This window comes from Saccopteryx leptura, chromosome 2, assembly GCF_036850995.1.
Source record: "Saccopteryx leptura isolate mSacLep1 chromosome 2, mSacLep1_pri_phased_curated, whole genome shotgun sequence".
NCBI classification, from domain to species: domain Eukaryota; kingdom Metazoa; phylum Chordata; class Mammalia; order Chiroptera; family Emballonuridae; genus Saccopteryx; species Saccopteryx leptura.
In genome coordinates this window covers 295,120,269-295,146,033 of record NC_089504.1, presented here as the reverse complement: position 1 = coordinate 295,146,033, position 25,765 = coordinate 295,120,269, and the positions used below count along the sequence as shown (strand labels likewise).

At 40.8% G+C, this 25,765-nt stretch overlaps 1 protein-coding gene across 1 annotated transcript in view; it reads right to left on the bottom strand.

The window, feature by feature from the left end:
* The window catches only part of TES (testin LIM domain protein), a 51,879-nt gene that overhangs the window by 3,750 nt on the left and 22,364 nt on the right, over positions 1 to 25,765 (bottom strand). The window contains exons 2-6 of the mRNA XM_066362529.1: positions 18,889 to 18,974; positions 7,488 to 7,740; positions 5,585 to 5,920; positions 4,455 to 4,670; positions 3,931 to 4,089 (exon numbers count right to left, since the gene is read on the bottom strand). Coding sequence (XP_066218626.1) covers positions 3,931 to 4,089; positions 4,455 to 4,670; positions 5,585 to 5,920; positions 7,488 to 7,740; positions 18,889 to 18,974 — 1,050 coding nt within the window. The remainder of the gene's footprint in view (positions 1 to 3,930; positions 4,090 to 4,454; positions 4,671 to 5,584; positions 5,921 to 7,487; positions 7,741 to 18,888; positions 18,975 to 25,765) is intronic.

The following is a 25,765-nucleotide window of genomic DNA, read 5'->3' as shown; positions in this document are numbered from 1 at the left end:
GATGAGGGGTGGGTGGGTGGAGAAGGGCCATCTAGCCTGAGCCTCCTTACTTGAAAAGACCTGACACGTGACCGCTGCTCCGCCCGTGGATGGCTCAGGGCATGAAGTGAGGCCTTGGTACAGATGCCCGTTCCAGGCCTGCAACGCACTTCCCACACCTTGTTTAGAGCAGTGGTAGTCAACCTGGTCCCTCCCACCCACTAGTGGGCGTTCAAGCTTTCATGGTATGCAGTAGCAGAGCAACCAAAGTATAAATAAAAAGATAGATTTAACTACAGTAAGTTGTTTTATAAAGATTTATTCTGCCAAACTTAGCAAAAATCCAACATAAAGTACTTAGTAATTATTAGTATATGCTTTAACTTGCTGTAACTCTGCTTTATAAATTTTATAAAGTAAAGTTACTTCCCTACTTTATAAATCATCATTACTGTAAAACCAGTGGGCGGTTAGAAAATTTTACTACTAACAGAGATACAAACGTGGGCGGTAGGTATAAAAAGGTTGACTACCCCTGGCTTAGAGCTTTCAATTACAGAGATTATAGCTGCTTAATTCACACATTACGTCGACCCAGTCTTCCCTGAGAAGGGAGAGTCTCTCTCTCTGCATAATCAATGCAGTAGTGTGAATATAACAAAAATGAATGTTGTAATTAGAACCACCCTCCTATTTTATAGCTGTACTATGCTTTTGTATATATTCATTTTCATAGCTTTTTAACTCATTTAGAATGTTCTCCTTTGTGGTTTTCTATATTTTATATTAATTTTCATTATTTTTACACTTATTTATGTAAGATAGAAGTACTTCACACTCATTTTTTTGTTCTCTTGCTTTTAGACCATGAACTATGGTCTTTATCTCAGGCTTCTAGTATTTGTGGAACTTTTTAATGATCTTTTAAAACACACATTTTAATCTGCAGTTTATAAAAGAGATCACTACTATTCAATTATACATAAAATTAATTACTTAAAGTATAACTAAGGGATACACTGAATTTAGGCTTTATGGCTTCATAAAATTTAACTGTACTAATAATTTGATTGACATTCAGCCCAAGGTCTGATTTATATTGATGTTAATTCCCTAATCCTTCCTAACCCTGGGAGCAGCCCAGCCCTCACCCTGAGTTTGGGTACCACAGAATCCTGAAAGGGGATGATGTGTTTCCTGTGTTCTAAAACCACAAATATTTCAGAATTCTTATTTCCCTCAAGCCCTCCTACCACTTTAGTTTATATCCACAGTGTAAAACAGCTAATGGCAGTGCTGTGAAGAGCTCTCTGGCAGCAGGTGAAACCTGGCAGGGGTGAATTCCAGAGGTGGTCATTTTATCTGGAAGCACAGAGACCGAGCATTTCCCATTATCTGCCTGATGGGTTATTTTTCCTTAGAAATGCCTTATTTTGAGTGGAGTTCTTGGATTTAGGTTAAAAATACTTTGTATCTCTCTCCTTTATATAAAAAACTAAAATATCTAAGTAAATCAATGCCCTAAACTAGATCAGCATCTTCAAAACTGTGTGTCATTTATCATGCTGCATGCTTTCTCTGCCGTCAGCTGGAATTTGTTTAGGTGATGGTATGTTCATTTTGATGTCAGGAAAGGACAATAATATATCTTACAGACGAGTACACCTTTAAAAGAAATCACACATTATAAAGCAAAATAATTTAGAGATTATCTGTTTTTTAAAAATCGTAACTGTGGTTATAATCCTCCCCACTGATCTGATACAATGTAATGGAGGGAAACTTGTAGGAGATTAAGAAAGCTTCATTATTTACTGACCATCTACTGTGTTGTTCTAGTGTTTTAAACAGAGCAGGAAACAAAGCAGACAAAATCTTCTGTCCTTGCCGAGTTTGCATTCTAGTCCTGAGACCAAGATCACACACCCTGCAACAGCACACACACTGTGATGGCCCTCTGCTGCAGAGAGACTGTTGCAACAATATTCAGAGAAGCAGTTTTCTGACTAAATTATGTATCGGGTCACACGGTGATTCAGCACCTTTCTTCCATGTTGACACCAAAACAAAAATAAATCTCATAGCACAAGTCCGTCACCGAAATGTTTCCCAGGCATAGACAGGAAGGATATGGAAATTGAAAGGCAAGCTCTATCCTCCAGCTGCTTACTATCTAGTGGAGACACAGATGAGTGACATTAACAATCACACACCGGGAACAGAGAGGCATCCAGTCTAGCCAGGGAGGAAGGGTGGAGCTTGGGGCAGGGAACTGGGAAAGGTGTTCTGAAAAATATGTAGCCTAAACTGAGTCTGGAGGGATGTGTAGGCAGGCAGGTGAAACAGGAACAGGAGAGTGTATCACACAAAGGAGTAAGTGTGAGCAGAAGACAAAGAACAGTTTATAAACTAGAAAATACTGGTAACTTGTGGGTTGGAAAACTAGTAGAGGCAACTAGACAGGCAAATGTTTATAAGCAAATGTTTAAGAATCAGATGTGCATTTTGAAAGAACATCTTCCATCATTATGGAAGGTAGCTTTGAACAAGATCAAGAATGGACATGGGAGCCCTGGCTGGTTGGCTCAGTGGTAGAGCGTCAGCCTGGCATGCAGGAGTCCCGGGTTCGATTCCCGGCCAGGGCACACAGGAGAAGCGCCCATCTGCTTCTCCACCCCTCCCCCTCTCCTTCCTCTCTGTCTCTCTCTTCCCCTCCCGCAGCCAAGGCTCCACTAGAGCAAAATTGGCCTGGGTGCTGAGGATGGCTCTGTGGCCTCTGCCTCAGGCGCTAGAATGGCTCTGGTTGCAACAGAGCAACGCCCCACATGGGCAGAGCATCGCCCACCAGCATGCCAGGTGGATCCTGGTTGGGCGCATGCGGGAGTCTGACTGCCTCCCCGTTTCCAACTTCAGAAAAATACAAAACAAAACAAAACAAAAGAATGGACGTGGGGAAACCAAATTTGAGGCCACTGCAATAATCCAAATAGCAAAAAATTAAGGTCTGAAGTAGAGTAGCTATAAATGTGAGGATCTGAGATATACTGATGAGGCAGAGTTGATAAAAAAAAAAAAACTAATTCTATCTGGGGACAATGGGACAAGGTTGAAAATTGGCATTGACAGAAAAACTTGTTATCTCATTTTCATAGTACCATATTCCTAGAACTGTATAAATATGTCATTTTACTTCTTAGCCAGAGTCTCCTCTACTCGACGGGATCTTCAGCTAGAGTGTATTTTTCTGTGTATGAAGAATTAAATGTCTATCCTTTTAATATCCTCTGGCTTAGATTGACCATGGGTACCCAACTTTTTAAGTTTACTAAATTACTAAATTATCTCTTGGTCATCATGCAATAGCAGCTCTTTGTAAGTAGTGTAGATCCAAGAAACAAATATATTCTCACATTGAATACTTCAATGTCTGGCCCATGCAAATAAATCATTAAGATTTACATAGGTAAATAGTAAATCATTTACATTTACCATATCCAAACCAAAATTTGCAGGTCAAATTTTATTACACTAAATCAATCCATGAGCATTTAATAAATAGTCACTGTATATAGCCTCCAAGCAGCAAAAAACAAAGTGCTAGTGGATGGTCTAGTAACGTGGACAGAAATCATACACATCAACATAGAGCTAAGAATGTGAATGGCCCCTAGAATCTGTAATTTAAATGCAATCTGTATGATCAGAATCAATCACTTAATCTCATTCCCATTAAGAACTATTTTTTACATGAGGATTTGATAATCGGCAGCATTTATAATCTACAGTGTTAACTGCACTCAACACATGCACTGCTTTTGAATTATCTGTGATGGGAATCTCGTTTCCTGTTTGAGTAAGCACTGTCTATTTCTCACTTGTGAGAGGCTTAAGTAAAGGCATTCAGTCAGTCGATAACAGGGCGAGTGGTGGCGTCCCCAGAGCGTGCCTTACCACGGCATGATTCTTCACATAGCATGGCTTGCACACGGGCTTGTCGCTGACCATCACATAGATTTCCCCAGCGAGGATGTTGTCACAGTCGAAGCAGCAGAAGTGTTTCAGGTGCCAGTTCTGGTTTTCTGCCTGGGTATACTCATTGCTGAATATCAGCTGGGAAGGAGGTAAAAATAAAGATGAGTCATGTATTTTTGCTACAAATAACAAAGCTGGGTTCTTTAAACAATAAGGGATTTAGATCCACAAGTATATTAACTTACTTTCTTGTCTGCAAATAACCTAAAGTTTAAATTTAGGTTTTCATTTTTAGTCCAAATCAATCCTTAGTCAACATGATTAACATAAAACTCAGAATGACTAAAACTAAGGTATTTTTCATTATTTACCTCCTTGGATGTAAATAATAAAGCAAGTGATCTTGGCTAATTCATGCTGCCTCCTGAAGGCAGCCTTAGGAGGTCAGGGACCATATGTGGGCACAGAGATGCGCCTGCGCGTGGGGACCCCAGAGAACACACCTCGTCACAGCCCGCACACCGGGGTTTCTCACTGTCGCAGTAATGTCTGCCGCAGTACAGCTTTCCGCTCTTCCAGAAATAAATCATGTCAACAAGGAGTTCGCGGCAGGTGCTGCACATGAAGCAAGCGGGGTGCCACAGCTTGTCGTAGCCAGCCCTTTCCGCATAGACGGCGGGGTCTCCTTCCTTCATACTCTGTTTGCAGCAGTAGCAGGACTGAAAGGGAATCCACCCCAAACAACCTCGTCACCAGCAGGCCGGCATCTCTCATCATCAGCTTTAGTAGAAATGCAGGGAAACAACTTTCAAGAGAACTTGTTTCTCCTGAAATGAGTAGCATGTCTGTGAGGAGTTAAGTGGTCAGGGCTTCTGGGGAGCAGTCTCTCGGCTCTCCAGCTGCTGAGACCCATCCCTGCACAGTGTACAACCGAGCACTGCTTCCTGCGTTCAAGTCACTATAGAAAAGGTGTACAGTAATTTTCACCAACACTTTAAGTGGGTCTCTAAAAATGATTACCTTAGAGCTTATTAGTCCCTTTAAAAAGAAGATTTTAAAAAGGACTAATAAGCCTTATTGGTTGGCGTGTTGATAGAATCTAGGAGAAATATGTTACATTAAGTTAGGTCTCATTTTTTGTTCACCTGTGTCACTTTTTTTTCAAGCCATGAAATATGACTTCAATTTTCCTCTCCAGGAGAGATTTTAAAAAACATGATTGAACATGTATCTGCATAAATTTAGGTATGAATTTTAGCTACAATGGCACAAGGAAAACGGAATTAAGCTAACCGTGTATAATTTTTATTTAAGGGAGAGCTAAACAACACGAAAATTATGTTTAGAAACAGTGCCTAGATTAATGTGCTGTATGCCAGCATGACACCAGTGCTAACTATGATTACCTAACACTCACAATTATCCTTGGCAACAAGTGATCAGAAAACCTGGCTTTAAGCAGAGGTGTCAAACATGATGATTGTCCAAAATCAGCATAAACTGAATTTTAATTCAATTTATTTTCCTCACCTACGCCTTTCTGGAAACAGAATAGCCTCCAAAAAGGTTTAAAGAAAGGGAAAGAAGTTGTAAACCACACATCTGGGGCCAGCGGTGTGACCCCTCTACTCACATACTGCGTCCTTCCGAGTTCGGCTGCCCTATCCTCCAAGGTCCCCACAGCGGCCGCGGTGCCTTGGTCTCCGCCGGGGGCGTGCATTCTGTTGGGGCCTTGCGTGACCATCTCCCGGGGAAGTTTGACATCGCCCACTCCCAGAGCCTCGCTCTTGTATTTCTTCACAAACTGCTCCATCTCCTTCACCTCTTTGGGAGACAACTCGTGGCACTTGGATGGGTCTTGGTCGTGCGCGGGGAGCTGCTTTGCCAGCTGCTTCTTTCGGTACTGGGCGCCCTCGGAGCCCGCAACAGGCTGTTTGGCCTTGGGCAACAGCTGCATGTACTGGCGGGCCTGCAGGTTGGACAGGAGCGGTCACCGTGCGCGCCCCCTGCAGGCCAACCACTGTATAGCATGCGTCAGGAGCAACCCACTCAGCAAAGGAGCTGGTTTTATCTATTACCGACAAATTATCTTCATCACCTAGCTATCTTGAGATAGTGACATATTAAAAACGGTACACCAAATAGATTTAGATCAGTAAAAATAAATACACTTTATGAAATTTAAAGCTTTTTTTCTTCAATTTATCAAGATTTAGGTTTTTATGCTAAACAGACAAAGTTGAAATTGTTAGAGAACACAAAATTTAGGCAGCATGTTTAAGAATGGCCTCTAGATCAGCAGCATTTTCACTGTAAAGAATGTCATCACAAGACTGACTCTAATGATTTAACTAACCTTAAAAGATTCCCACATGGCTCATCTAGTTATAATAGGAATGTCACACAAAATAACTTTTGCCTTACATAGTAAAATAAATAACGACAGAAAATTTATTCTTTATATATTATTTACTATCTTAAAAGAAATATTCTTAAAAGGTAAAAGAGTCACTAGAGAGCCCTGGCTGGTTAGCTCAGTGGTAGAGCATCAGCCCGGTGTGTGGAAGTCCCAGGTTCAATTCCTGGCCAGGGCACACAGGAGAAGTGCCCATCTGTATCTCTACCCTTTCTCCTCTCCTTTCTCTCTCTCTCTCTCTTCCCCTCCCACAGACAAGGCTCCACTGGAGCAATGTTGGCCCAGGCACTGAGGATGGCTCCATGGCCTCAGCCTCAGGCACTAGAATGACTCCAGTTGCAATGGAGGAACGCCCCAGATGGGCAGAGCATTGCTCCCTAGTGGGCGTGCCAAGTGGATCCTGGTCAGGCACATGTAAGAGTCTCTGCCTCCCCGCTTTTCAATTCAGAAAAATACAAAAAACAAAACAAAACAAAAAGTCACTAGATTTGTACAAAATATCTATTTTCCATCTAGTTATTAAGAATTTCAGACCATTCCTTCAAAAAAAGTAAACAGCCCTGGCCAGTTGGCTCAGTGGTAGAGCGTCGGCCTGGTGTGCAGAAGTCCTGGGTTCGATTCCCGGCCAGGGAACACAGGAGAAGCACCATCTGCTTCTCCACCCCTGCCCCTCTCCTTCCTGTCTCTCTCTTCCCCTCCCGCAGCCAAGGCTCCATTGGAGCAAAGTTGGCCCGGGTGCTGAGGATGGCTCTGTGGCCTCAGCCTCAGGCGCTAGAATGGCTCTGGTTGCAACAGAGCAACGCCCCAAATGGGCAGAGCATCGCCCCCTGGTGGGCATGCCAGGTGGATCCGGGTCAGGCGCATGCAGGAGTCTGTCTGACTGCCTCCCCATTTCCAACTTCAGAAAAATACAAAAAAAAAAAAAAAAAAAAAGTAAACATATTTTATAGTCAGGAAAATTCTATGAGATATCTAATCTTACTTTCAAAAGACTGGATAGGAATTGAAAGTCAAAGTAGTCATGGGAACCCCAGAAAAATAACAGACCTGAGGTTGATCAGGAAACTAAAGGAACTGCCCTAAGGAGCTCTGGAGTTTTAACAAAGGGACTCCCATTTACCAATGCCTGGTTCTGCACAGGAGGGGCCCATTCGTAGGTAACCGTATTGATGGAGACATCCTTCTTGGCAGCAACTGGATTGGTCAGTATCATAACATTGCGTTTATACATGGGAATTCCATCTGATTTTAGCTTTGCGATCAAGGTGGTGTACTTGGTGTCTTCAAAAAGTTTCCCCACTTTTCGATCCTCTTCATTGCTCAATAGGACATCATGTTCTTCTTGGCCGCATTTGCAGTTACGACATATTTTTCTATAATTTTGGAGAAAAGTAGGCAATGATTCATTACACCTAATCAGTAATAATGTGCATACATTTTATAATTCATAAAATAACACATATTCCACGTAATAGCAAAGAAAAAAAATTTTTTTGTGGGAGAAATAGTATGTATTCATAAATTTAAGTAAGGAAACAAAAATGTACATTTACTTTTTAAGACTTAAAAAGTTAAGTTTTGATTTAAAAATGCATGCTCAAGGGGGGCCTTCTTAGAGTAATCCTATCTAGTGTTCTTTGTTCTCTCAAATGAATGAATGAATGAGGTGAATGAATAAGTACAACCAGTAAAAAAACTATCACAGCAAGTGGTTTCATATTACTTTTGTATAATCACATTTCATAACCGTTATTCAAGGTGTTTTTGTTGTTGCATTTTTAAAGTAAGAGAGAGGAAAACTGATATAACAACTTTTCTTATGAAGAACCATAATCCTAGATTTAGGCTTCCCTTTCTTGTCTCCTTTCCAATTTCCTTTCCTTTCCTATTTTCCATTGTCTATTTCTTTCCTCCTTTCTCTGCTCCCTTCTTTTATTTCTCTCAACCCTTAGTGATTACCTACCATGTGCTCCATTATGTGTAACAAGAGATAAATATAAGTTTCTGCTCTTCTTATAGTTGAAGTAGACCACCAGCTCCCCCAATCTGGCATAGCACAGTCACATATTTATTCATGCACATATGAGTGTCCTTGTGCCTATAATTACATTTGTGACAGAGAAGAAAAGTACAGGACACCTTGAGAAGGTATAATCTTGACTTGAAAATGATGAGGAAAGAACTCTAAAACATCACTCCATTAAGAAAGTGATGTTTAGGTGGAGATTTTAAGGATGTGGAAAATATAGGTGTGACTGCATATGTGTGTGTACATTGAGGAAGGGGAAAAGAGAAGAGAAGAAAAGCCTCTGAACCTTCCGGCTAGAAAGAATATTTAGTGGTCCTACAATACATTAGGAAAGGATTGTGCCTTTGGGTTCCATGATCAGAGAAGGCTGGTATGACAGTAGTGAAGTGAGAAATGGGGCAGTGACAAGGATGGGAGGCAGCCAGGAGGTTATGCAGACTTGTCTGACAATTTAAGGAACCTGGCCTTCATTATAACAGCTGTCAGGAGGCACTACAGGCTTTTAGGTAACGGAATTAGATTATTAGATCTATCATTTTCTTTCTTTTTTTTTTTTATCATTTTTAAAAACTGTAATACCTGCCATGTGGGGAGAAGATGGGGATACACATTATTGGAAGTAGGAAGACCAGTTAACATGTCAATGGTGCATCGAGTTTGCAGTGGCATGATTCTAGGCAACAGGGATGCTACTGCTACTTCACAAGTGTAATGAATTTGTTGTGGTCCAGGTAAGATGTACTAGAGTTTGGACTAGAGTATTTGACAGTAGAAATATAATTAAAGGAACAAACGTAAGATATCTTTGAATGTAAAACTGACTAAATTTTGTGACTAATTTGGATGTAGTGATGGTGAAAGAAAGGCCTAGTTTGTCAAAAATTGATGAGGCCATAAAATGAATCCAGGTTTCTGAAATGAATAAGTTGCTAGGAGAAATATAATTTATTCAGATAGTAAATGCAAAAGAAGAGATCTGTGATTTGGGAAAGAAAGAGGTTGATGAAAGAACTCCAAAACTGAATTATTGTTAATTTTGAGATGCCTAAGAGACTGGGTAAAGGGTCTCAAATAGATAGCAGGCTACATAAATCTAGTGTTAAAAACTAGCCTGGTAGAAAATATAAACTCAAGAGCCAGGGAATGATACATATGCACGATGAGTTGAACAGACCACCTTCACTTTCCAGGGAAGAGTGGAGGGAAAAGCTAGGACACAGGGAGGAGTCTGGCAGAGGGCAGAGGCTGGAAAAGGTGACAAGGAAACTGGAAGTAAGAGACTGGTGCTAAAAACAAACTAGATGCCCAAGGGAACAACAGCATTTAAATCACAGGGAATCAGAGAGTTTTATCATCATTCTCATATCCTTCATTATCAGGAAGATAGTAAAGACAACAGATTAGCATTAGATGTTAAGTATGTGTGTTAAAATATCTAGATTACTAAAGAGAGAAATATTGGTTAGTTTCTAAACTAACAGAGAAAATAAAATAGATATGTAAAATGCAGTTAGTCAATAAGGAGTTAAACAGGAAATCAGGACATGTAGAAAGCACTAATTAAGATGGTTGTTATAATCCAACTATATCAGTAGTCACAATAAATGGACTCAATTCTCCAGTTAAAAGCTAATGGTTTTCAATGGATAATACAACAAAATTAAACTATATGCTATTGTGAAAGATAGTTAAAATTTAAGGACACAAAATGAATGCAAGTATAAAGATGCAAAAATATAATACAGGCAGTCTGACCAGGCGATGGCGCAGTGGATAGAGCATCGGACTGGGATGCAGAGGACCCAGTTTCAAGACCCCAAGGTCGCCAGTTTGAGCGCGGGCTCATCTGGTTTGAGCAAAAGCTTACCAGCTTGGACCCAAGGCCACTGGCTCGAGCAAGGGGTTACTCGGTCTGATGTAGCCCCATGGTCAAGGCACATATGAGAAAGCAATCAATGAACTAAGGTATTGCAACGAAAAACTAATGATTGATGCTTCTCATCATTCTCTGTTCCTGTCTGTCTGTCCCTATCTACCCTTCTCTCTCTCTGTCTCTGTAAAAAATAAAAAAAAAAAAAAATATATATGTATATGGTCTACCGGAAAGTTCTGTCCATTTTTGGAATAAAATACAAATTTTTCTTAGTCAATAAACTTTATTAAATAATATAATTGCCATTATTATTAATGATTTTTTGCCAGCGTGAGGGCAATTTGTATATCCCATTTTTTGAAAAATGTTTTATCCTTTGATGAGAAAAATTGATGCTTCTCATCTCTCTCCCTTCCTGTCTGTCTCTATCTGTCCCTGTTTCTGACTCTGTCAAAAAAAACCCTTAATGTTGAAAGAAATAATCACAATAGAAATTAAAACAAAAATATTTTCAGAAAAAAACTTCTTGAAACTTGTAGAACAAATCTAAAGGAATGCTTAGAAGGAAATGTACAGCTTAAATGCTCTAATTAGAAAGAAGCAATGATAAGCTACATGTTCAAGTCAAGACAATAGGAAAATGCAAAATAAGTCTAAAATACAAGGATAAAAGACAAAAATAACAGCAAAACTAATAAAGTAAATGTTAAAGAAGAGAACTTGAAAGAATTTTAAAAACACTTTCTGGGAAAAAAACCCAACAAACAGCATTCATCATACTTAGTACATTCATTTTAGGACCTGAAGAAAGCAACCTTGCTATTAGCACTTCATTCATATTGTCCTGTGGGTATTAATCAGAGCATTAAAAAAATTGAGGAAATAGAAGTTACAAGGAGTCATTAGAAAGAAACTATCATTATTCACAGATGCTGTGACTAATCATATCCAACTGCAATGTATTAGCATCAATAAGAATTTAATAAATTTTCTAGATTTAAAATTCATAAAAATTGGATTTCTCTACACCAGAAAGTTAGAACAAACAAAAACTCTTAAATATCTCTGAAAAATAAAAAAAAATAATTATAGATTTTTGTGTTCTGATATTTCTTGAGGTGAGTTTTGCAAACTTGAAGTTATTCGATCTGACTTGTACAGTTCCAGAAGGTGAGAGACAGAAATGGACAGAAACAGAGACACAGATGCAGATATATGGGGGGTGGGGCTGCCTCTCTTGAACACACCTTGGTCAGAATCTTTATTGGGAAAAAAGCTGCTGAAAGTCTGCATACTCCCTGAAAGACTCTTCAGTCCGATTATCTCACACCCCCACCTAGTGGAAATGAGCACACTATTCTGTCACAGTATGTTCTCCTCATTCTCATTCTTTGGTTCACAGAAATATAATTAGTCATAAAATGATCACACTGCTTTTGGAGTGTTTAAAATCATACAATCCTCAGGGGAAAGAGGTGGGATGGGAATTTGGTTCTTAATATAAAGAGATTCTTATGTGGCTGTGAATTATGGTATGCATCATAGTATTATAATTAGTGAAGTGTCTAATTAAAGAATAATGTTACAAGAATATGTGATGAATACCAGGCTTCCTTTGGAATGTTTATCGTGTAGTTCTACAGCTGTATAACATGTATGTACACCACCAAATATGGGGAGTTGGATTTTTAGAAATCCTAAGATAAACAGTAAAAGAGTAAGTGAAATAAAGCTTGCTGGTTTCTAAAGCAGGAACTGTGACAAACTGTGGCATGGTTAAATAAATCATATTTACAAGTGTTTTATATAAAAAGGTATATTTACCAGTGATGGCAGGGCCACCTGTATACTTTCTTATTATTTGTCTCGGCCATTATTGGAAGACTTTCACTCTCAGGAATTCTGTCTTCCCTGCCGACCCCCTTCACCCACCCAGCATGCCTCTATTATGCAAGTACAAATCAGGTGGACATAGAGCTCCGATAGCAGCAGTGATGAGGGACAAGAAGTAGCTAAAGAAGTCACACTATGCTTCATGATCAGTATTCTGAGTGGAGAAATGCATGATTGATTAGTTCTAGTATGTAACATCACAAATATATTATAAAGCTCATCTGCACCCTCGCTCTAACAGGTGACCCGCAGGAACAGAACACCCGGCAGGAACGGGACTCAGGAAGGTTAGAAGGGTTTTTCTGGCCGGAGCTGTCATCACTGAAGCCGCTGGAGTGACCACATGACTTCCAGACCTGGACACTAAAGCTTCATGTATGAAATAAAAAGGGACAGCTACAACCTGTTATGCAAGAAAGAAACCTATAAAATGTGAGCCGGGGCCAAGAGCTAAACATTGTGCAAATCTGTGGTATTACTCCTAATCTAGTTTTAAAACTTATTTTAAATCCTTTACAACAGTGTTTTATATTTGAATCTCCCATATTTAAATTGGGAAGTGTTATTTTTAGAAATAAAAGCTATCCAATATACTTATTAAAAGGAAAACCTTACTGAGGAACTGGGGAAAAAAAGGATACTGTGATCTTAGTGTCCAAAAGGCATGAGAAAGTACAGCATTTACCACATACTTAATTCCTGTCTATATAACTCAGATTTCATCCTTCTTAAGAAAATGAAGGCGTTTTAAAAGGTGAGTTTATGCCAAATGGAAACAAAGCAGAAACAGGACATGGGAGCACACAGTTCTCATACACTAGAGGCTGTCTGTAAGGTTGGTATAGGATCTTTCCTCATATGAGTCACAGATAATTTTTTATTGATTTATGTAAACTTACATAGTACATGTTTATTAAATTCAGTTGAGTTACAATAATTTGAGAGCCGGTTTTCAGTAGCATATGAATCAACTCCCATACTCAAGCACAGTTGCCAAATCTCTTAAATCTTCTGAATTGTCCTGTAGAGCAATTCTCTCCAAACTCTCCATGGGATGTTAATAAAAGTTACAGAGGGGAAAACAGAAGGGTGGGGGGAGATTCAGGATATAGTAGAAAGTAGCCTTTTCTATAACTTTATTCACTTTACAGAGGAGAGAAAGAGAAAGAGAGAGCAAGAGAAAGAGAAGGGGGGAGGAGCAGGAAGCATCAACCCCCATAACTGCCTTGACCAGGCAAGCCTGGGGTTTTGAACTGGTGACCTCAGCATTCCAGATCGACGCTTTATCCAATGTGCCACTACAGATTAGTTTGTTTGTTTGTTTTTTGACAGAGAGAGAGAGAGTCAGAGAGAGGGATAGATAGAGACAGACAGACAGGAAGGGTGAGAGATGAGAAGCATCAATTTTTGTTTGTTTGTTGCAACACCTTAGTTGTTCATTGATTGCTTTCTCATATGTGCCTTGACCGTGGGGCTACGGCAGACCGAGTAACCTCTATGACTTTAAAAGATGCAAAGGAAGACTGGTAGACTGGGAAGCTCTAAGGTGTTAGGCAAGGAGGGTTATTTGTACTAAAAGGTTTATCATACCAAAAAGTGCAGCACATTAACACAGACACATACGCAAGACAAGTCAAAACTGTATACTCACAGTTTTACATTACAACTTCAGTTTTTGTAAGAGTTTCAAAATTTACAAAAGCATTGCTTCAAAAAATAGAGTTTCAAACTGAAGGCATTCAAACTACCCCCACATTCTCCACCCAAAAAGAAATGATTTTTATATCCCAAGTTTTGTAAAATTTAATATTATACCAAGGCAAGCAGTGGCAACTGGAGTGCTCTGACATGCTGCCAGCATTCACAGTGGTTTAAAGAGATGTTCATGGCTCTGCTACAAACCATAACTTCAGAAGGCCTGGAAGCTGCCCTTTTATAACAGGGATACACATATATGGACTTAAGCGTGGGCCTCTGTTGTAGAATTCAACACAGGCATTAGTCCACTTATGGTAGGGAATTTTTAGTTTCAGCCAGCTCTACACCAATCAGAAATTCTCTGAACAGATGTATGCTATATTCAAATGAAAACACAACTGTTTAATTGGAAGAATTTATCAATGATAAGACAGAAGAATAATTCTGTTATGCATATGATAAATGATCTATGGTTTAAATGATGTCACTGTGCTTTCAATATAAAATAACTTGCTACAAACTTCCTGAAATCTTGCATTTATGTCTTACATTTCATAAATATTTGTTATGTCTAAATATTACTTGAAAGTGTGCCCAGAAGGTCACAGTTCTCATTTAGTGTCAGGCATTGTCAATCTTTTCCTCTCTTCTCATCTTGTAATCACTGGTGCACTGAAGACGGGAGAGCCCCTGTCCACGGAGATGTCTATGTCACACAAGTGGCACACATCAGAGAAGACAGCCTGGCCTCGTCTGACAGGCACTACTCATGAGAGCTTAAGCTGGGTTCTAACTTCCGCTCTGCCATATACAAAGGTGGTGGTGATAAGGAAGTTTTCAGCAAGCTTTGGGTCCAAATTCCAGCTTTGCCATCTTTAAACCATGTCTTTGGCAAATTATGTGACTTTCCTATGTCCTTGATTTCTCACATATAAAACGGGAAAACTACCACTTATCTCAAAGGTACAATCAGGTACATAAAATGTACCATAAAAAGGTACATAAAATGTTATGGTAAGCTGAATTTTAAGATGGTCCCTATCACCTTTAACCCCTGGTGTTACTTCCATTGCTATTTACTTTATATGGCAAAAGGGAGATTATTCATGCCAATCTAATCTAATCACATGAACCCTAAAAAGCAATGAGCTTTCTCGGCTGAGAGAAGAGGAAGTCAAAGAGGCTTGAGGGGCAGGAAGGACCCTAAGCACTGCTGTTGGCTGAGGATGGAGGTGGCTCTGGACAGAGGAAAGTGAGTGGCTTCTAAACCTGAGAGCAGCCCCTGGCTGGCAGCCAGCAGAAAACAGGAACCTCACCTACAACCACGCGGTAATCACTCCGCCAACATCAGCACTGAGTCTGGGGGCAGATTCTTCTCCCAGAGTTTCCAAATAAGGCCCAACCTGGCCAACACTTTGATTTTAGCCTTTTGAGACCCTAGCAGAGAATCCAGATAAGCCTGACTAGACTTCTGATGTTGAATTAAAAGTAAGTGTTGTTTTAACCTGTTAAATTTGTACAAGTTGTTGTGCAGCAATAGAAAGTTATTACATGTGCTTACTGGTGTGCAGCACATAGGAAATGTTCATAAATTATATTTTTTATTAATAACTCATAGCTCAAATAAGTCATTTTAACAGCCTTGGAGTTTAGTTCTTTGATACATAAAATGAGGTGTGGCTCGTAGTTATGTGACAGGTTCCACTAAACTTCCATGAACTAAGAATTCACTTTTAGCTCTTTACAACCGTGCTCAGGCCGGCTGGCTTTCTTCCATGCACTCCACAGATCCAGTCCACACCCTTCATTACCCTGCGCTGTGTCCCTGGAGGCAGTGGGCTACCTTCTCCCCGCAATGGAAGGGGCCAGCAGGATATGTGAGTGATGAATGGTTAGGTGTATTTTGCTCCTGGCTTCCTACAAGTGTACAACATACTAAGGGGAAAAATGATCCCTTATGGGGGGGGGGGGTGAAGTCAGGGGAAGAGGGTGCTACAGACTGAACTGCATACCTCAAATTCTTATGTTCAGGTCCTACCCCCCAATGTGACTGGATTTGGAGATTAAAGTTATATGAGGTCATAAGGGTAGGGGGTTAATCTAACAGAACTGGTGGCCTTCTAACAAGGACACACACTGAAGAAAGGCCATATGAGGACACAGCAAGAAGCTGGCCGTCTACAAACCAGGAAGAGGATCCTCACCAGACCCATGCTGGCATCCTCAGCCTGGACTTCTAGCCTCCAGAATTAAAGAAAAGAAATATCTGTTCTTTAAACCACACCATCTATTGTACTTTGTTACGGAAGCCTGAGCAGACTAACACTGGGGCAAGAAGGGCTTCTCAGAGGCGGTGTTTGAGCTGAACGTGAAGAACAGGAAGCACTTTTGTTTTCTGGTGGTGAGATGTAGGGTCTTTCCAGGCAAAGGAGACATGCTACAAGGCCCAGGAACTTCAGGGAGCAGCAGCTGTCCAAGCTGCTGGGGCACAGGGCTTGGAAGGGAAGCGGGAGAGGAGGCTGAGAGAGCAAGCCGAGGCCGACACTGAAGTTTAGCATCAAACGCCAAGGGCTTGGCCTCAAGGATCAAGTTCAGCAGGATAGCACCAAAGGTTCTCAAGCTATTGGGAAGTATAAAATAGCACTCCCTTCAGAAGACCATCTCTGTCACTGTGTGGAAGAACAGATGGTGAAAAGTGGAGAATAATTTAGATCTAACTTTCGCATTGTGCCTCATGAAGCCCCAAGGGTCCTGGAAGTCAAGGGTCACCATGGAAATGGAGAAGGAGGCTCAGGAGGCAGGGTTCTGGGACCCCACGCCACCTTAATCACAGCAGTTCTGTGGCCTCAGACTAGACCTGGAATCCTCGCTACACTCAGAACAGCCAGCCTAGAATATTTTACTTCAGAGACTACTGAACAATGCCTCATCTGGAGGTCAAAGGCACTGCCCTCAAAGCCTTTTAGTTGTGGTGGCAAAGTCAGAGAATTATCAAGAATTCTAAGAAAAAAAGTGCCTGGACCCCTGCCAGGAAGAAGACAGAATGAGTACCACGTGGACGGGCCATGCTGACTGCAGGTCATGCCAAAGCCCTGGTCTTCATGGCTCTTAACTTTCTCAGGCTCCACCCAGACAAGTAAACAATTGTGCAGGGAAACAAATTTTTCTTAATTTTCATACCACAGAAATCTACTATGGTCTGACGTATTTTTATCTCAAAATATCAGATAATAGTGATGTGCAATAGAAAACTAATATAAAGCAAACAAAAACTACTATAAACGAATCTTCTGGTTTAGAGAAAAAAATGCTAGTGCTTAGAAATGAGCTTGTAAAATCTCATGGCAGTTTTGACAACTGTACAGCAGAAGTAAAGACTATTTTAAGATTCTAAGGTAAGAACTATGCCCAGCAGAGGGCAGTGCAGCTCTCCACAAAACCTTATCAGCACACCCGAGATGGTGCGCATAGACTGAGCTGAAATGTTCTAATCCAGGAAAACTACGTGGTGTCTAGTGAGTTTACATTTCTGAAACATGTCAGACATATTGCCTAACTTCTTTGTCCCTTGAAAAGGTAATATGAGAGTGAGCTATTAAAGTCTTATAATTAAAAAACTCCCTAGAAAATCTTAACTCCTTACAAATAAAGAACTGTTTCATCATTTCTGGGAGGAATGGGGTTTCTGTTGTCTTCACTATTTAAAACAACTGCCTTTGTTTCCTATAACTTACTAAATAAGCTAGATTATAAAAGAGCCTAATATCCCAACTATTTTTTTTACATTCTTCTTTAATTTATGCTGTACACAGCCCCAATAGCTGATGAAATTTTTACTCTAGATAGTTTCCTATAGAAATAGGCAATACAGAAGTAGTTTCCAAGTATGATTCATTCTAACAGGCAGCTGCATCCTAATAATGTAAAATGATTATTTTTATTTTTTCCTTCTAATAATACTGTGCTGATTCTAGCTTTGAACAGACTTATGAACTACCATTATGGTCCAGACAGTCATTAATGAACAACACTTATGTTCTTCATAAGAACAGGTTTTAAATACAATTTGGGGTTTATATGTACACAACATTACTTTTAAAAACATGCAAGTCAGGCCTGACCAGGCGATAGTGCAGTAGATAGAGCATCGGATTGGGACGCGGAGGACCCAGGTTCAAACCCCTGAGGTCACCAGCTTGAGCACGGGCTCATCTGGTTTGAGCAAAGCTCACCAGCTTGAGCCCAATGTTGCTGGTTTGAGCAAAGGGTCACTCGATCTGCTGTAGCCCCCTGGTCAAGGCACATATGAGAAAGCAATCAATGAACAACTAAGGTGCCGCATCAAAGAATTGATGGCTTCTCATCTCCTTCCTGTTTGACCCTCTCTCTGTCTTTCTCTGTCTCTGTTGCAAAACAAACAAAAACATCCAAGTCAAATCTACATTTTTGACCTACTAACATTTGTCCTCCATAAATAGGCATTTGGTTCCAATCAAGAAATGGCAATGATTTATTTTATTATCATAAATTCAAGTGCTTCCAAGTTCTTCAGCAGTGAATTTGTAACTGAAAATTTTGAAGAGGCCTGGATTCAAGTTTCCTGACAACCTGAACCTGGATACTCAATTATCGTGCATCTTTATTGTTTATTGCAAATATACGAACAAAATGTGCAAAGTTAGCAATAATTATAGAAAGACTAATAATTAAATTAATAAACAGTCCTTGGAGACTACCACCAACTTATTTGTTACTCAGAGAAGAGACACACTCAGTATTCTAGACTCCCAGGGAGACTGAAGGACAGCAAATAAATCAAACAATTGTAATTATAGTCACTATGGCCCAATTAGCTCAAACTTAAGACAGGAAGACAGGATAGTTTTATTTTTATTCACTTCTTAGAAAAGAATGTAACAGATCTGCAGTTCTGCAACGAGGACAGAGCACTTGTACGAGGCCCACTGTCTGAGGAAGCACTGCCAGCGACCGAAATTCCTAATGTGGTTGTTGTTTTGAAAATATTACCTCCAGAAGTGCAGTTCAAATCCTTCACATTTTTCTTTGCATTTTAAACAGGGGGCTCCAAATCCTTGCTCATGACCCAAGCCCATCTGTTAAAAAGAAAACAATGTGGATTTATTATTCCATATTTTAAAAACCTAAAAATTTCAACAAAACACTCTTTTAATTCCACTTACCACTCCTGCTTATAAAACTTTCAAACAAATCTTTTACGAGTATCACGTTGTTTAGTCGACAATGACACCCAGGCATGTATATGGTGACTCTAAGCACAAACATAACATTCCAATTGCTTTTTTCATGAAAAGCAAAGCACCAGAATAAAACTATGTAGAAGACTACAAATACTGCAATTTACAAAAAGTCATGAATTGATACCTTTGGCCACTACGCGCCCTGTATATAACAGGTACAAGGAGTTAAAAAGTAAGCCTGGTCCCAGATGACATATTTTCCAGCAAATAAGAAATGTGTGAAAGGTTTTAGGCATTGCAATAAAAATAGAATTTTATATTATGATAAAAACAGTAACAAACATATTGAATGCCAAGGAACTGAGATAAGCACTTAGCTCATAACCTCGTAAAATGCTTATAAAGTAGGTGACATTATTGTCCATATTAGAGATGAACAAAAGAAATTCAGAGAGGTTATGGAACTTGCTTAGGATCAAATGCGATTAAGTCCGGGTCTGGACAACCCTGAGGTCTGTGGTTTTAGACTCAGGTGGTGGTGGGCAATTACTATTGCCCGTATTATGTTTTTCTTTACCAAATTAAATACCGATTCTCAGGAACTTGCTCATACATGACCTGAGGGCGGGGGAGGACATGAGGGAAGGACACAGGAAAGCAGCATAAGCTCTTTTACCAACTCCTGATATTACAGTAAAAATGATCAGCCAGCTTTGCATCAGCACATTTGAAAAGAAATAGCTTATTTTGTGTTTTAACTATCACATCAGTGACTACTGAAACATTCACTATCTGCTAGTGCCTGGAATAAGTGACAGCTGCTTCTCACAGGCCCTCCTGTAACCTTACCAAGCTGGGTTGTCACCAAGCATTCAAAACCACACTTTAACTTGTTCCTTGAAAGATCAGCTTGACCACAACCTGAAGTTGAATAATTAAATTAACAGGAAACCCCTCTTTCTTTTTTTAAATACAGAAAAGCCTTCCTTGTTTTTCTGAAGAAACTCACCACATCCTCTGACCATAACTAAGGGTATATTCAAAACAGGCTGGTCCACTCAGCTGCTTAGAAGAGGCCATGCCATTTACGCCATTTGAAGTCAGACTATCTCAAGCATGCTTTCTAATGGTGACAAGAACTGAGCAACAGTAAGTGAACTGCACCCTTTCAGCCATATCTATGTTACCAATGTTCAAAAGAATTATAATTCTCCAAATTGTATATTTAACTTTAACACTAGAATACACTTTTTTTTCTTTTGAGGAATCAAACTGCTTCCCAGATGACCACAGTGCACAGTGCACAGATAAAAGGGGCTGAGCAAGACCCAGAGCTGGCCATTTGAGTTTTCAGGTCTTCTGTAAAGAGCTGTGCAGTTAGAGTTTCATTCATTGTGACACCCACAGTAAAATGAACAGCACATCTAAATGGGTGTATTCTTCTCCAAGCCTTTCCTAGTCTTGCAATAAGAAGCTTTACCAATCCTGGACTCACCTGGAGTGCGGATTTGCTTCCTGCTGTGTTCCCTGCCTCTCCTGCTAAACTATGACCCCAAATGAAAATTAGGATTATATTATTAAGGCTCAATCACATAATCAGTTTAAATCAATTGCTTTTATATTCTCTTACATGGAATTCACATTAAGAAATGTTCTATCTTGCAACATAGTACACATACACATACACACACACACACACACACACACACACACAAACTTATATGTGTGTAAGCATGTGTAAATCCTGAAACAAAGACTTACTGGCCTGTCCTAGACAATACTGGGACTGGGTGACTTCTGCCTCTAAATTAAGTGGCCACCTAAATAAATTCTTGCCTGCTTTTAAATCTGACTTTAGAGTACTGAGCAACATTGGGCTCAGTACTCTAGTACCACAAACATACTGGAACACCATCGCGCTTCTGTTTCTGAATAAAACTTGGAAGCTCAGCTAATATCACCAGACCCTCCAACAGTCAGCAGACACTTAACACGAAGGCCTTGGCACAACTCACTGCTGATTTACAGTCAGTCAGCCTTGGAAAGGAGTAAATCGTTCCTTTCCTACCATTTTAGCTTCTTAAAAATGTTGCCGAATTATTTATTAGAATTATTAAAAGTGGTCGTGTTCCATGAACATGTGCTTGTTCAGGTGCCCACCACTTCCCAGTGCTGTGCAGGCCGAGGCGCCCTGGGGTGAGAGATCGGGAAGCTTAAGTCCAGAGGACGGGACCTGCTCCTGGTCACCAGTCAATGGCAGGCTGACCGAAACTGGGCGCCTGACTCCCGCTCGCCCGGGCTGGCTGACCGAAACTGGGCGCCTGACTCCCGCTCACCCGGGCTGCAGCGGGAGACCTCACATCATCCGATGGGAGCCCGTCAGTCTTCCAAGCAGACACCCTGTCAACTCTGCTTCCAGAAGAAGGACCACAGGCCTCCCCATGTATTAGACCTTCAGAGAACTTTACAGAGGGAAGACCTGAATCTGGCAGGAGGTTGGGAAAGCTCTTCTAAACAAGTGATGCTTGAACTGTGATCAAAAGGAGGGGCCAGCGAGGTCAGCAGAGGAGGAGAGCAGACTCAGGGCAGAGCGGACAGGCTGTGGCGAGGGTGGTGTGGTAGGAGCCACCGACATCTCAGGACGCCTGAAAGTGGAGAGTGGCCTTGTCACAGGCAGAGTGGGCCTTTCCTCCCTTTTCCTTTTCCCAAGGAAGAAATACATTTCAAACATCTGGCACCATGTCCTGTGCCACCGGGTTTAACAGGAAAAGGTATTTATTTCCAGAGACAGGATGAGACTGTAAAGGAGAAAGTGCTAGAAAACAGCCAGGCAGTAGCCTGACCTGTGGTGGCGCAGTGGATAAAGCCTCGACCTAGAATGCTGAGGTCACTGGTTTGAAACCCTGGGCTTGCCTGGTCAAGGCACATATGGGAGTTGATGCTTCCTTCTCTTCCCCCTTCCTTTCTCTCTCTCTCTTTCTCTCTCTCTCTCTCTCTCTCTCCCTCCCTCCTCTCTAAAATGAATAAAAATTTAATAAAAAAAATTAAAAAAATTAAAAAAAAAAAAAGAAAACAGCCAGGCAGTGGAACTGAGTGTCAGAGGACAAGAGCCCCTCTCACGGCTGTGCTGGAGCCTCAGAGGGCCCAGGAAGATGGGAGACCTGACTGAGGAAAGCAGACGTTTGAGAAATGGCTCTATCTCCAACCCTGGGAAGCTCAGAAACCTCGCTCAGTGTTGTTCCAGCCCCGCTGGCTTGCCCGGAGGGCCAACTCAATCTCCACACGGGCTCCTTCCGGCTCTGCTGTGACCCCTAAGAAAAGCACACATCCCTCCCTTTCATCTTCTTCAAATCCTCGGACATAAGGCGCGAGGGCACTCTGAATATATCTGTCCCAAAGAGGGAACAAGCAAATGAAAGAGTGAAATGAGGTCATGACAATATGGTACCCTCTCTCCTGTGATATCCTGATGGACATAGTTCTAATTAAAAATAAATACACACAAACAAAAAAGACACCTAGTTTCCAAAGCCACTGTCAGTAGCTAAAGCAACTAGAGTATCAGACTGGTAATATACTTACTTCCCTTGGGGAGTTTCATTTAGAGAAATTATTTTATCCCTATAGGCACACAGCTGTAACACTTCAACCTGACGCCCACCACTGAGGGTCTCTAATGCCACATCACTGCAGCACTGGGTGGGAACTTCTTCAACATTCTTACCCTCTTTATCAACCTGTTAGGATAAAAAAAAGCACAAAGCCACTCAACAAAGACATGTGGTTCATGTCTTCTGTTTACTACAGTACATGTTCCAGACTGAATTATAATCTAGATTACTATTGTGTTCTCTCTCTCTCTCTCTCTCTCTCTTTATTTTTTTTAATTAAGTGAGAGGCAGGAAGGCAGACAGACTCTCACATGCATCCAAACAGGATTCATACAGCAAGTCCCCTACCAGGCAATGCTCTGCCCATCTGGGGCTGCTGGTGCATTGCTCGGCAACTGAGCTATTTTAGCGCCTGAGGCGAGGCCATGGAGCCATCACCAGTGGCTGGGGCCAACTTGCTCAAACCTTTCGAGCCATGGCTGCAGGAAGGGAAGAGAGGGAAAGGGGGAAGAGAGATGGGGAGAGAAGCAGATGGTCACTTCTGCTGTGTGCCCTGACTGGGAATTGAATCCGGGACTTCCACATACCGGGCCAACACTTGACTGCTGAGCCAACCAGCCAGGGCGCTATTGTGTTCTCTAATCCTGTTAAATCCAATTTCTGTTATAAAACTGCACCAGAGCAAACATCTCTATTAGGGTGAAGCAAATTTCTTCTGCTTCTGTTCCCACCCCAATTTAGGCATCTAGGCATCTGCCATTCTCCCCTTCACATCACACACATGAGATAAAGGGAAACACTAATTCTACTTCACAATACAGTGGGTTTCAGAGCCAGAGCTGCCCCAGGCACATTTTCTTCAGGCTGATCCCCAGACCTTTGGGGGCAGGGGTTCCCAGGAGCTGGGATTTACTCACTTTTCCCAGCCTCATCTCGCCTGCCCCAAAAGCTCAGCCAATTTCCCTCCCACCTTCACTTTGCGGTCAGGATTCCCTCCAGTTCAGGACTCAGAATTCTTCTCACTGTGTGTCCTCCCTTCTCTTTATCCTCAACATAAACCACCCCTCTGGTCACGGTCCTTCGCCTTTCCTCAAGAGCCAGGACTGTTCCTGGACATCTAGAACTCCTAAGTGAGACTCTGCCAGGTGTCTGGGCTCACGAATTCTGGATGAGGGGGAAGAACAGGGAAGGTACATGGGTGGGCTGGTGGGGAGGAAGGGGAGCCGGGAAGGCTCCTCAGCCACAGCATCCTGACTGTTAGGATGTGGCATGACAATCACATGGCAGCATGCCAATCATGTCTTAATTAAAGTATCACATGGTTATAGATACTAGAGAACAAATCCGAGAACTGGGGAAATATAGACGGGTCCTTGTAGGAGATTCAGAAAAACCGGGACCCGGTCCCAAAATGCCATTGCCAAGTGCAGTGATTTTATAAGTCATTTTCTTCTTCTCTGGGCTTCATCTAGATGATGAATTAACAAGATCAACTCCAAGACAACTCTTAATTCTGTAATTATGACTGCAAACCATGTTTCAAATAACTTCACCTTAGTTTGTTATTCAACATGGCCATCTGCTCAATGTTTTAAACACTAAATAGAAAATAATTATTCGAGAAAGCAAATATATTGTTGGCTCTTACCTTCTAAAGTTAGCTTGGAAGAATAGTTTATGAAATACACAAAGGAAACAAAAACAATTTAATTTCTGAGGGATAAGATTCCCTTCTGTTGAATGTATTGAATAATTATTTCAACAGCAAGTGTGATACAGTATCTCCTGTAGAGTTAACACTTGGTACCCAAAAACACAGGTTTTTTCCTAACACCACAAGTACCAAAGCTGTCTACTTCATTTACTTTTAGTAACACACTCTGGCCACCATCAATACAAGGACATACTGATCAGTTTTTCTTTTTCAGTGTCAAAAAAAAAAAAAAAGAGATCCTTTGGATCAACTTTATTTGGAAAACCTACAGTCAGGCTTTGGGAATACTTATCAAGGTTCTTTGAAAAAATTATCATAATATTTATCCTGAAACACTAGCCACAAAAAAATAAGTTTTTAAATATCCTTAACTATAGGCTCCAGAGACAGAACTTACACCCACCTTCTTTTGCCAGCTTATTTTGGGACAGGAAATGGGAATGGAATCAGTTTCTCCATAGTCATAATTTTTACTCAACCAGATAGGCTGGCAACATTTCAAGTGACCCTTCTGACCCAGAAAAGGGTATTGCATATCAGATACTTTAAAGAAAAGAAGGGTAGGGTACATATGGTATTTCAAAGGTGGTCTGAGTTGATCTGCAGACAGTTTGGATCTGGAAGATATTATGCAGCAATTCAGGGTGAGATCATTCGATCATGCTGTTTTCATAACCAAATTTCTTTCTGGAGCAAGGAGTCATATGTTGTTACTAAGCAAGCTAGTGTTACTAAGACTTCTTTAATCATCTTGGAATGAAGATGACCAAAGTAGATTAAATATACATATATAATTTATATATATTACCCTTCTCTCTCTTTGTGTGTGTACATCTCTATTTATCTGCCTATCATATACATACACTTAATTATGTATGTATATATATTTTCATATTATTATACTCTTAAAGAGCATTTTAGACCCTGTTCACATGAATGAACATTCTGCACTATGGAACTACATTTCTAAAGAAATAATTCCTCTCAGCACACGGTTCTTAGAAATCTAGTAGAATTAATGAAATCCCCTCCCATGAATCAATATATTTTGATTAATCATCTCTGACTCAAGATTTCAAATTGTTTTAGATTTTTACTTCATTGCCTGTTTTCCAATCTTTACCAAGACTTACAGTGCCAAAGCAGGAAAGGTTGTAGAGAAAACCACACTTAAACAAAGAGGTACCCTTTAAGTTTTATACAATTTGGCAACTTTCCTAAGCAAAAATAAAAACTATTGTGATTAAGAACTCCTATTAGCCCTGGCGGGTTGGCTCAGCGGTAGAGTGTCGGCCTGGCATGCGGGGGACCCGGGTTCGATTCCCGGCCAGGGCACATAGGAGAAGCGCCCATTTGCTTCT